Source organism: Heptranchias perlo, chromosome 15 (assembly GCF_035084215.1).
Source record: "Heptranchias perlo isolate sHepPer1 chromosome 15, sHepPer1.hap1, whole genome shotgun sequence".
NCBI lineage: Eukaryota > Metazoa > Chordata > Chondrichthyes > Hexanchiformes > Hexanchidae > Heptranchias > Heptranchias perlo.
The window spans coordinates 25,506,965-25,520,187 of NC_090339.1; the positions used below are offsets into that span (position 1 = coordinate 25,506,965).

At 41.6% G+C, this 13,223-nt stretch overlaps 1 protein-coding gene across 3 annotated transcripts in view; it reads left to right on the forward strand.

Annotated features, from left to right (window-relative positions):
- Positions 1 to 4: 4 nt before the first annotated feature.
- cstf2 (cleavage stimulation factor, 3' pre-RNA, subunit 2) overlaps positions 5 to 13,223 on the forward strand; it is a 58,148-nt gene continuing 44,929 nt past the window's right edge. For all 3 annotated transcript variants that reach the window (XM_067996931.1, XM_067996933.1, XM_067996932.1), the window contains exons 1-6: positions 5 to 110; positions 1,123 to 1,201; positions 5,760 to 5,929; positions 8,478 to 8,614; positions 11,433 to 11,552; positions 11,835 to 11,951. In XM_067996931.1, coding sequence (XP_067853032.1) covers positions 56 to 110; positions 1,123 to 1,201; positions 5,760 to 5,929; positions 8,478 to 8,614; positions 11,433 to 11,552; positions 11,835 to 11,951 — 678 coding nt within the window. In that variant the 5' untranslated portion in view covers positions 5 to 55. The remainder of the gene's footprint in view (positions 111 to 1,122; positions 1,202 to 5,759; positions 5,930 to 8,477; positions 8,615 to 11,432; positions 11,553 to 11,834; positions 11,952 to 13,223) is intronic.

Here is a 13,223-nt window from a genome sequence, read left to right on the forward strand (position 1 = left end):
GGATTATCGAGGTGGCTTCCGTTTGCTACCGGAAGCGGCGCGGAGAGCGGTAGCTATGGCGAGCTTGGTGCGGGACCCGGCGATAGACCGCTCGCTGCGCTCCGTGTTCGGTAAGGGTCTGGGCGGAGCCGCTAATGGAAACTGGGGAAGGTCCGATCAAATATCGGATCGTTCGCTACGCTCCGTGGTAGTTAGAGATGTCCGGGCGGCTCATGGACTGTTGGAAGAGGGTTAGGGAGAGACCGGCCGTTGCGCTGCGTGTTTAGTTGGAGACCGCACCTGAGGGCAGGTGGAGAAAGACGGACTGGAAACCAAGTTCAGTGTGGAAATGGCGCTGGGGCAGGATAAAGAAACACTGAGACTAGATGTGGAGCCTGATAAATGTATCCCACCAAAGCAGGTAGCCTCCCCCTCAGCCCAGTCCATGTGGATCCAGATGCTGTTGAGGTGATCAGAAAAGTTTAGATAAAAACAAAACTGCAAATGCTGGGAATATGCAGCAGATCCGCTAGCATCTGTAGAGAGAAACGACAGAGATTTCAGTTGTCGACCCTTTGCAAGTACGTCTGAAGAATGAATGGAGAAATGTCTCTAAAACCCCCTTTTTGCCAATATTATCGTCCTGCCCACCAACTGCATATGTACACTTCTTGCATAGGTCGCTGGTTAGCAGCCAGGAGAGGGACCACTAATCAATTGTCCCTCTAACTCAGAAATATCCAGGACATTTAGCATTCCTACCACTGCCCTGTCCAAAAAGGTAGCTCAGCACAGATCAGGGATTGACCTTCCTAGACAGTGTGGTTCTGGCAACTCGGCGTCTTCATACTTGACTCACCAGGGAAGCTAAGATCCTCTTTAATGTGGAAAATATATGCTCTCCTGTCTTGGAAAACCAACTTAATCATAAGGTTTTTGGAGCTGGCAAATATCTCGGCTGCTTCTCTCATCCTGTTTTTCCCCTATTTGTTTAGTTACAGTGCAAACATTGTTTGAAGAAATCTATTATTTCTGTAAAATGTAAGCACTAAACTTAAATAAAAATTAAAGAATTGGAAAGTGAATATTGGTTCCTAAATTGATTTGAAATTCTCCCTCTATTATGCCTTTTCTCATTTGCAGTTGGGAATATTCCATATGAAGCTACAGAAGAACAGTTGAAGGATATTTTCTCTGAAGTTGGTCCAGTGTTGAGTTTCAGGTATCAGTACTCCCCTCTTCCTTGTGTGACAATGTACAGTTGGCCACTATCACATCTTGCACAGCACACTTTTGCATACAAAACTTTAAGAAGGTGTAGCATCCCAAAAAAGAGACTTGTTCTCAGGACTCCCTTTTCTAGAGGAGGTTTTGCTGTAGAGATCACTTCACCCCCCCCCCCCCCCCCCCCACACACACACACACACACACACACAAAAAAACCAAAATCTATGTTTTACCCTAAATTTCATATTTCCCCAAGCTACAGATCAGTTACTATAAATGGAGCAGGGTCCCAGGTCTCTTCCAGTGCTGCAGCAGACAGCGAGCAGCCTGGAATTGAACACACTTATTGTGTGAAAGCACCTGACCTTTTCTCGATGTTTCCTCACAACAACAAATAGAGACCTGAACACTTATGTTAATGTTTGTGGGCATGAATGTTTTCGGGCACAAAATGTTGTTGTTAGGATGCTTTGCTGCCTTTGGTCATCAGTATTTTTATCAAAAATGTTGTCTGTCCAGTGCCTCTATAATAATAAGAAAGAAGAATTTGCATTTATATAGTGCTTTTCACATCCTCATGGTGTCCCAAAGTGCTTCATAGCTAATGCATTACCTTTGAAGTGTAGTCACTGTTGCCTAGGCCAATGCCTCAGCCAATTTGCACACAGCATGGTCCCATAAACAGCAAATCAGATAAGTGGCATGTTAATCTGTTTTGGTGGTTGTGGGGGAGAACTCCCCGGCTCTTCTTTACATTATGCCATAGGATCTTTTACGTATTTATTTTGCCTGGTGCCATTGCTTCCAATGAAGACCTGTTAGAAACTGGAGTCCTGCAATTCTAATTGCTAAAAGAGAGCATCCAGCTTCACATTTGTAGCGTTTATTCGGAGACCGCTCATCAAAACAATGAAGGTTGCACTACTTATATTTACAAGATATTTAAATCTTTTCTTTTAAATAAAGCTTTGAAAGCTGTCCTGAGTGGGCTGACTAATGGGACTTTTTCATTGAGAATGCAGCTGATGCACCTTGACTGCATTAAAATTCAATTGCAATCATACTTTTTAAGAAATTCCCAAGATAAGAATACTTTCCTTAACATACCTTTCAAACTCTTAAAAGGTCCAAAGTGGAGTGCAGTATGTAACACCTGACCAAGGTGTGCATTGACAGAATTAATTGTGAAGTTAATGTATGTCAAAGCCTCTGTTTCTGCTTATTGTTAAGTGACTGAATGAAGGAAATAGCAAACACATACTGTTTTCTGTTTATAAATAAACTGATGAGGATTTAATTCTGAAAACGTGGTGTCAGGGATTCGTTTTGAAGGTTGCCAGAGAAAAGTTGGTAATATGTATTAAGGGTAGGCTGCTAGGGGAATATGAAGTGCATTACAAAATGTATAATACTTGAGAGAAACATACGTTAATTGTCAGCTTGGCTCAGTGGTAGCACTCTCAGCTATGAGTCAGAAGGTTATGGGTCCTATACCCACTATGGAATAGAGCACATACTCTAGGCTGACAGTTCATTGCAGTACTGAGGGAGTGCTGCATCTTTCAGGTGAGACATTAAAGCCTGTTTAGGTGGAAATAAAAGATCCCATAGCATTTCTTGAAAAAGAGCAGGGGAGTTCTCCCACTGTTTTGCCAACAATTATTCCTCAACCAGCATTGGCTAAAACATATTGACTGGTCATTCATCTCATTTGATGTTTGTGGAACCTTGCTGTGCGCAAATTGGTTGCCATGTTTGCCTACATAACAGTGACTACACTTCAATAGGATTTCTGTCTGTGAAGTGCTTTGATATGTAAAGCGCTATATAAATACCAGTCTTTAAGAAAATATGTTTATGCAGAGAGTGGTAAAAATTCCTTTTCTGTTATATGAATCTGATTGAACCACCAGAAAAACCGTTCCAAATCACAACAGGTTGATGGAAGTGATCGTATGATATTGTAGGGTTTCAGTACCCAGTTTCTTTCCTACCCTTCCCCAGTCTACCAGACCATATCACTGAGGCCGAGAGAATGATCAACCTGTTTTCATTTGCGACCCCATGGTCTTTGTTAACATCAACAGGACACCAGAAGGCAACAGCTTTCCACTGATGGCGCTCTCTTAATTTTGGCGGGGGTGGGGTGGTGGGTAGTACAGCACCTTTTTTGATGAGGGGATGAAACATGGTAAAGGGCGCAGTAAAGCATTTTGGAATACCATCACCCATACAAGCATTGATGGGATATGAAGTCATTGCATTCTTCAAAGTTTAAACAAAAATTCATTCTTGGCATGTGGGCATCACTGGCAAGGCTGGCATTTTTTGCCAATCCCTAGTTGCTTTGAGAAGGTGGTGGTGGACTGTTTTGTTGAACCTCTACAGTTCTTTGTAGCGGTTTGATGCAACTGAGTACCTTGCTAGGCCACTTCAGAAGGCAGTTAAGAGTCAACTACATTGGTGTGGGACTGGAATCACATATAGGCCAGACTGGGTAATGATGGCAGGTTTCCTTCATAGAGGACATTAGTGAACCAGCTACATTTTTACAACAATCCGACAGCTTCATGGTGCCAGCTTTTTAGAGATTTTTGAAACTGAATTCAAATTCTCAACTGCCATGGTGGAGTTTGATCTCGCGTTCTCTCGATTATTAGTCCAGGCTTATTAGATTATTAGTTCAGTATTATAACCACTACACTATCATACGCTTCTCAGCATGTAGGCTCGCTGGCAATGCCACTTCAGAGGGCATTAAGAGTCAACCATGTAATGGTGGGACTGGAGCCTTTTGTAGGTTAAGGGTGGCAGATTCCCCTCCTGAAGGACATTAGTGAATCATTTGGGTTTTTATGACAATTGGCAGTTCTTGTGGTAATTTCCTCTAGAGCCAGGCCATAAATTACCAAATTTATTGAATTCTGTTTCACAAATTGCCATGCTGGGATTTGAGCTCATGACCTCTGGGTTGTTAGTCCAGTACCACAACCACTGCACCACTGTACTCATTGTGTGGTTGCAATTTTGAGGGTGGCTTCAACTGAGCAGGGAAAATTCATAGGCAAACCATGTCCTTGTGTGTTTGGGAGGGTTGGATTTAAGGAGGGTAGAAATCAAACAGCACTAAATTTCTTTGATGTTTCATCAGTTGTCTTTAGCAATATTTCAAATCCTTTAATCTATATAATGAAAGGTCAAGTACACTTCAAAGCGTAACACAAGCAAAATGTATGTCATCCTTGCTTGATCTATCTGTTTTAATATATTAAAAATAATAGGCCACACTCCAAATGTTACACTTTGTTATGATGCAAAGGTGCTTCTGAGCTTGAGCCTGAAACTGATGAGCAAATTGCAAAAGTTCCCTCACCGAACAAATTAGACTTTATAGCCTTAAAGGGACACAACAGAATAATACATTGTGAAAGAAAGGAGGAACTTGCATTTATATAATGTCTTTCACATCCTCAGGATGTCCCAAAGTACTTTTGAAGTGCAGTTACTATTGTTATGTAGACAAACGCAACAGCCAATTTGTGCACTGCAATGAGATAAATGACTAGATAGTCTTTGTGGGAGATAAATGTTGGCCAGGACACAGGGAGAATTCCACTGCTCTTTGAATAATGTTATGAGATCTATTACCTCTACCTGAGAGGACAAACAGGACCTTGGTTTAATGTCTCATCTGAAAGACAGCAGCCCCAATAGAGAAATACACCCTCCGTATTGCACAGAAGTGTCAGCCTAGATTATGTGCTCAAGTCTCGAGTGAACTCGTGACCTTTTGACTCAGGTGAGAGTGCTACAAGGCTGGCATCATTGTGCTTTTGATATATGTAACACTTCTTATAACATAGCACATCACCTGTCTTAACATGAGATTTGCTTGTATGTAAATGGTATGTCTGACTCTTGCAGACATTACACTTTGTTACAAATGAAAATAGTTTTAAAAAATGTCTGACCTGCAGCTTGAAACATATAAGCACTTCCACTCAAGTTCCCTGAACAAACAATTAACTCTGGTTGACCCACCAATTATTGGACTTTGTAGCCTTAAAAGGATACGGCTCCACCATTGCAGACTGATGTATTGTGCATTGCATGCTTCTACACCTCTGCCTTGTAAAACAATGTATGATCTGAATAGTATCTTTGTGGAAGGCCAAGCGCCCAGTTCCATTGTGGAAAATGGAAGTGCATTCTTGTTTCTGTGGTATGTGCACAGCTTTTCAGGCCGCTCTGCACTTATGACCTCTTGACATAGCCGACTGCTAGCCTTGCCTAGCAGCTGCAGCTCATTTTATATATTGAAATATTCAATTTGGATCCCAGAGCCTGGCCCCAATTGCTCTGCTCAGCTTTGGGCTTGTGCCACATCTCTGGAGATCCCCTGTGATATTCCTCAAAGCCCGTGTTGTGGACCAGTCTTCACTCCCCTTGTCCATTTATTTCCTGGTTGAACTCTGGTATAATGGCTCACGTGTTTTGTATTTCTGTGCAAATTAAAGTGGGGCATCTGTTAATTTTGTAATCTCTCATTGTAGGCTTGTGTATGACAGAGAAACTGGTAAACCCAAAGGATATGGCTTCTGCGAGTACCAGGATCAGGAGACTGCACTCAGTGCCATGCGCAATCTCAATGGGAGGGAATTTAATGGCAGAGCCCTACGTGTGGACAATGCTGCTAGTGAGAAGAATAAGGAAGAGCTCAAGAGTGAGTATGCCTCTATGCCACATCAGTCAGTTTGTTGCTTCTTGCCTACTGCAAAGGTGAATCCTTCAGTTACAAACATTTGGATTTTGTGTTTCTACAAAAAGCATGTTCTGCTGTCTTCTGTCATACACTGTGACACTTCAGTAGCCTACATGTGAATACTTGGATTGTAAAACAAACTGACAAATTGAGCACATCTGAAAGGAGGCATTCAGGAAATTGTACAAATGTGTTTGTGAAGTTTCTGGTGTATACTTCAGTCCCTGCTAACATTTCCTGGTTAGGTGTTTACATGGATTTTTCAAATGCAGGAGTATAATAATTAGGTACAAATGCTTAAAATGAAGCAATAATGTTCCACCAGAGCAAATCTTTGTGTGCCAAACAATCTCCTTGTTTATTGAGGATTGTCACTGGCATAATTATTACAGTTGTACATTTTTAACATGAGCTATGTTTATCGTGTAGCATTTGTGAAGTCAGGGGAATCATGTAATATTTTTTTTATCAATTATATTATTTTTACAGTGTTTTACATGATTTTAGGATATGTTGATTGACTCCCCTGACCTCACAGACTTACCCTGACCTATGAAACTTTACGAGTTTACTTCTGGTTATAGAGCAGTTTCATTCTTGCTGAGCAGTTTGGGTGTGCTCTGCTGCCATTATTTCAACCTGTGATTAAAGTTGGAAAGAGATTATAATTTGCCTCAATACTGTTAAGTGTATTGCCCATTATATTTAATGAGTCCAGTGACAACTATGATATTGGGATGATTGTGGCTGCTAGAGGCAACCCATACTCGTTTTTGGTTGGCTGAAAATGAAGTCGAGGTGCTGGATGCTTAGTCCACAAAAAGAAAAGTATAGAAGATCTATCTTGCCAAGTGGAATAGTTGCCTAATATTGTTTGCAGTCAGCATTGAAGTAAGTGGGAATGGCAAAGTTTAAAAAAAGAACTCTCAAAAAATATATTTTTTGTATAAAGATCAAATAGAAAATATATCAGGAGGGATTGTTACAGTTCTGGCTTTCTCCCAGCACTTTTATCCACCTAATAAAACAGTATCCATAACCCAACCTAGACTCCTATGAAACAAAACCTGCATTCTTCTATGTTTTTGTAAGGGTGAGTGTGCCCAGCTTTAACAATGAACCTCTCATTGCGGTATATTATTTACTGGAAATTAAGTCAGATGTCGACCACATTCTCCTGTCTGTTTCAAAAGGTGGAAAATACCACGTTGGTAGACCAATGCACACAGGCTAAAACTGCTTAGCTGGGTTTTTAGAAGTTGGTTCATACTTGTCCATGCTGCTGGTGGAAGCCTCGTCCACCAGCAGTGTATGGGAAATGTGGGCAATTGCTGCCCACAATATTCCAACCTGTAATGTTGGCAGTGTGGATTTGTACAGTTATTCTATACGTGGATGACATGCTATTTCGGATGTGCTGCCAGAATTAAATACTACAAGTGAATTCCAGTTTTATACTGTTTTAAATATCTCCTGAAAACAGTGTCAATCAACCATGACCAAAGACTCAAATGGGTACTATAAAATGCTAACAAGCAATTTATCTGAAATTGGCTGAGTTTTAAATACCTGCCAATGCCATAACAATGTACAGTTCAATTTAGATCTAGAGCAACGCCTCTGTATCCTGATTAATTTCCAGGTTAATGAACCTGGTGTGATTCCTTTAGACAACCTGTTTTCTGTTCTCCATTGTGAAACCTAGTGAGGGAGGCCAGTTTCCATTTTAACTGTAATTATTTAAAATAAGAAACATAAATGTTCCTATTGCTTCAGGGGTTGATTATAAAATAAAAAACATTGCTATCTTGACTGAGTGGTAATTTTGATGACGTTATACAGCAGATATGTGAATACTGTATAACCAAACTACTGGACGTAATACAATGGTGTTGTGGTCTGCCGATAATGCTACATAGAAACATAGAAAGTCACGGCACAGAAGGAGGCCATTTAGCCCATCATGTCCGTGTCTGTCGAAAAAGAGCTATCCAGATTAATCCCATTTTCCAGCACTTGGTCCGTAGCCCTGTAGGTTATGGCACTTCAAGTGCACATCCAAGTACTTTTTAAATGAGTAGAGGATTTCTGCCTCTACCATCCTTTCAGGCAGTGAGTTCCAGACCCCCACCACCATCTCGGTGAAAACAATTTTCCTCAGTTCCCTTCTAATCTTTCTCCCAATTGCTTTAAATCTATGCCCCCTGGTCACTGAACACTCTGCTAAGGGAAATAGGTCCTCCATATCCATTCCATCTAGTCCCGTCATAATTTTATACCTCAATTAAATCTCCCCTCAGCCTCCTTTGTTCCAAAGAAAACAACCTCTGCCTATCCAATCTTTTCTCATAGCTAAAATTCTCCAGCCCTGGCATCATCCTAGTAAATCTCCTCTGTAATCTCTCTAGTGCAATTGCATCTTTCCTGTAATGTGGTGACCAGAACTGTATGGAGTGCTCAAGCTGTGGCCTAACCAACATTCATAACATTATTCATGATTCTTTTGCAGATCTGGGCACAGCGGGTCCTGTCATGGAGTCTCCCTATGGGGATCCAGTCTCACCTGAAGATGCCCCAGAGTCCATCAGTCGTGCTGTGGCCAGCCTTCCTCCTGAGCAAATGTTCGAACTCATGAAGCAAATGAAGGTTTTCTCTCTCTTAATTATGAAACATTTAGTTACTCTTCAGGAGCAAACAATAGAGTTCTTTTTTTGATTGAACAAAATTGAAGAGGGGGAGGAATTTCTGAAGTGTGTTCAGGAGAATTTTCTTGACCACTACGTTTCCGGCCCAACAAGGAAGGAGGCATTGCTGATTTGGTTCTGGGGAATGAGGTGGGCCAAGTGGAGCAAGTGTCAGTTGGGGAACATTTAGGGAACAGCGATCATAGTATCACAAGGTTTAGAATAGCTATGGAAAAGGACATAGACCACTCTAAAGTAAAAATATTCAATTGGCGGAGGGCCAATTTCAGTGGGATGAGCACAGATCTGGCCCGGGTAAATTGGAATGAAAGATTGGCAGGCAAAACTGTAATCGAACAATGGGTGGCCTTTAAGGAGTAGATGGTTTGGGTACAGTCTAGGTACATTCCCACAAGGGCAACTAAAGACAGAGCTCCCTTGATGAAAAAAGAGAGAGAGAGTAAGATGAAGCAGAAAAAGGGGCATATGACAGATGTCCGGTTGACACAAGTGAGAACCAGGTTGAATATAGAAAGTTCAGAGGGGGAGTGAAAAAGGATAAAAGAGGGGCAGTGAGAGGTATGAGAATAGACTGGTGGCCAACATAAAAAGGAATCCTTAAGTCTTCTATAGGCATGTAAACGGATAATAAGAGGAGGGGTGGGGCTGATTAGGGACCATAAAGGAGATCTACTCATGGAGGAGAGGGCATGGCCGAGGTACTAAATGAGTACTTTGCATCTGTCTTTACCAAGGAAGAAGATGCTGCCAGAGACTCAGTAAAGGAAGATATAGTTGAGATACTGGACGGGCTAAAAATTGATAAAGAGGAGGTACTAGAAAGGCAGGCTGTACTTAAAGTAGATAAGTCATCCGGTCCGGATGGGATGCATCCTAGGTTGCTGAGGGAAGTAAGGGTGGAAATTGCAGAGATACTGGCCATAATCTTCCAAACATCCTTAGAGATGAGGGTGGTGCCAGGGGACTGGAGAATTGCAAGTGTTACACTCTTGTTCAAAAAAAGGTGTAAGGATAAACCCAGCAACTACAGGCCCGTCAGTTTAACCTTGGTGGGGAAACTTTTAGAAACAATAATCCTGGACCGGAATTAGCAGTCACTTGGACAAGTGTGGCTTGATTAGGGAAAGCTAGCACGGATTTGTTAACGGCAAATCGTGATTAACTAACTTGATTGAGTTTTTTGATGAGGTAACAGAGAGGTTGGATGAGGGCAATGTAGTTGATGTGGTGTATATGGACTTACAAAAGGCATTTGATAAAGTGCCGCATAATAGACTTATCAAGATTGAAGCCTGTGGAATAAAAGGGGCAGTAGCATCATGGATACAGAATTGGCTAAGTAACAGGAAACAGAGAGTAGTGGTGGTAGGTTGCTTTTCGGACTGGAGGGAGGTGTACAGTGATGTTCCCTAGGGGTCAGTACTAGAACCACTGCTTTTCTTGATATATGTTAATGACTTGGACTTTGAGTGTACAGAGCACAATTTCAAAATTTGCAGATGACTCAAAACTTGGGAGTGTAGTGAACAGTGAGGAGGATAGTGATAGACTTCAAAAGGATATAGACCGGCTGATGGTAGAAAAATGAGAAGTGATACATTTCAGTAGAAAGAATGAAGAGTGACAATATAAACTAAAGGACACAATTCTAAAAGGGGTACAGGAACGGAGAGATCTGGGGGTATATGTACACAAATCGTTGAAGGTGGTAGGGCAGGTTGAAAAAAGTTAAAAAAGCATGTGGGATCCTGAGCTTTATAAACAGAAGCATAGAGTACAAAAGTATGGAAGTCATGATGAACCTTTATAAAACACTGGTTTGGCCACAACTGGAGTATTGTGTCCAGTTCTGGGCACCGCACTTTAGGAAAGATGTGAAGGCCTTAGAGAGGGTGCAGAAGAGATTTACTAGAATGATTCCAGGGATGAGGAACTTTAGTTACATGGATAGACTGGAGAAGTTGTGGTTGTTCTCCTTGGAGCTGAGAAGGTTGAAAGGAAATTTGATGTGACTTAATTATCAATTAAAGGACAGAGACACCCAGATATCGGTGCAAACATTACATTTCTGCACCCCTCACCAACACGCTTCCCCCCCTCCCCCACCCTCACAAAGAAGTGGTGGAAATCAGGACAGTCAGCCATCCAAAGCAATGCTGCCAACAGTGGCAGTGCTGAGCAGGTATGGTTCAATTGTTGTCCGTAAAACTTAGTTTTGAATGAGAAGCTCTGGTTCTAATTCTCTAATGAAAGATAGATATTTAGTAAATCCCTTGTAACAAGAAGACAAACGATCACTCTTGGGAGTAATTGTTGAGTGCCAGTTATTAAAGTTTCTTATCCTGGTCTCTTATTTTGAGCAATGTTCGAGGACTTCCAGAGGATCTAAAGCTATTGAGGCTCTTTCAACCACATGCTGCTTATAATGAGAGTAAGAATCCCTCTATTTTTCTTCCCCTGCCATGGACAGTTGGACAATTTCTATACCTTTAGTCTAAACTGCTAGATTTTCCTGTTTTTTTGGGGTAATAGCTACCCTTTATTCAATAGCTCCCTACAGGGACATTCTTTTTCATGACTGCAGCTGAACTGAATCAGGTGGAGTGGGAGCACATTAAATCTGTGTTCCTTCACTTCCTGGTGTCATGCATTGATATTTCAATATGTGCAGCCCCTCACTGTCCATCTGATTTGTTATTACAAATGTGCTAAATGTGTTCTACTTGTGCAAACCTGCAGCATTATCCTCTCACTTTCAGCTCTGCATTCAGAACAGTCCTCAGGAAGCTCGAAACATGCTTCTACAGAACCCACAGCTGGCATATGCGCTCCTGCAGGCGCAGGTTGTAATGAGGATTGTGGATCCTGAAATTGCCATGGTGAGTGAACACTTTTTTGCAAACTCGCTTTCCAATCGCTGCACACACAAATGAAATTTTGTTGTCTGCATCATGGTAAATGAGCACTCTGTGACAATTTTCTGCTGAACAGTTAGCATTAAGTCCCGAGTGAGCAATGGGGAAACTTCTTAAATGCATGACCTTTTTAGATCTTTTCCAAACGATTCAGTGTTGTTCAGTTTTTGATTACGTTGGGGACCTTTTACAAATAAAGGAAAAGCTGATGTTGGGCGGCACTAAAATGTTCTGTGTTCTTTTCAGAAAATGTTACATCGACCTGCCAATGTGACACCACTGATTTCATCTGGCCAACCTGTACCAGGCCCTAATGCCCCGCCAGTTCAGGCTGCTCCTCCAGCCTCCCAGCCGCTGCCTATGGTAGGTTCCATTGGTTCAGACACCCAAATAAGCTATTATTTTGCATACATTTTAATTCAGTCAGTGTATGTAATACTTGAATTTAATGTTTGATCTGTTTCCTGGTGACCAGGATTTGTGGTTTTCATGTTAAATTGTGGAATTCAATAACCAAAACACTTGTAAAAAAATCCCTGAGTGCCATGTAACAAAAATTGAATTTGACTTATTCACTTGCCGTAAACCAGTGACCCCACTGATGGGTAGGGATTTAACACTGATACAGACTCTTGTGTGCACTAACAGTTCCTCAGGGTGTTTTGAAGAATTGCTGGTGAAATTAAATCTTTTTTGTCTCCAGTTTTCTCCCATTTTCTGGTGCCAGGAGCCCTCCATTACCTTGCCCAAATGGCCATTCTTTACATTTGGTCAACCATGGAGGGCATCATGATCAAACCTGATCGCGTCCTAACTCACTATCACCGCCGTTTTTCAGCAGGATTCACCACATATCAATTGAGAACAAGAAACTTACTGTTTTTTTTGGTTTTGTACTTTTCCTCTCCCTAGCCCAGTGGGGCTGAGGCCAATTGTAGTAGCCTTATTGTTGCTCTAGCTCAGATCAGCTAACTCAGCTAAGACCAGGGATTGAACCAGGACCTTCACTGTGTCGCTCAGTTTGAAACTATGCAATGCAGTTGCCCATAACGCCACGAGGACAGCTAAAAAGCATCATTGAGCAGAAGCTGGACTTCAATTTAATGCAAGCCTGTCAGCATCCTGACCTTTATGGAAATGCTTAGTCCAGGCATTCTGATGTTAAATATTTATTTTCTCATCCGAATCACCAACCGGGCTTGTGCCTAGTGGCCCATCACGTTTAAAAGTGTCACACTGGGACCTGTTTGGTTCAAATGTATTCATCAAACAACAATTCACAATGGAATCTATAAGGAACCCGCTGACAAACAAATAGTTATTTTTAAAAAAAAATTTCAAAAGGGAAATAAAACCGTGATTTCTCTGCTAGATTCTTCTGATCTGGAGTTGCTGACAATTTACAAAATTTCTTCAGTAATTGCATTTAGTCTCCATTGTCTTCAAGGTGTGTACCCTTAAAGCAATTAGAATTTGTAGTCTTAAACACATTCCCATCGCCAGTAGAATGTACATTATATATTTTTTTATTTGTTCATTGGATGTGGGCGTTGCTGGCAAGGCCAGCATTTATTGCCCATCCCTAATTGCCCTTGAGAAGGTGGCTGTGAGTCGCCTTCTTGAACCGCTGCAGTC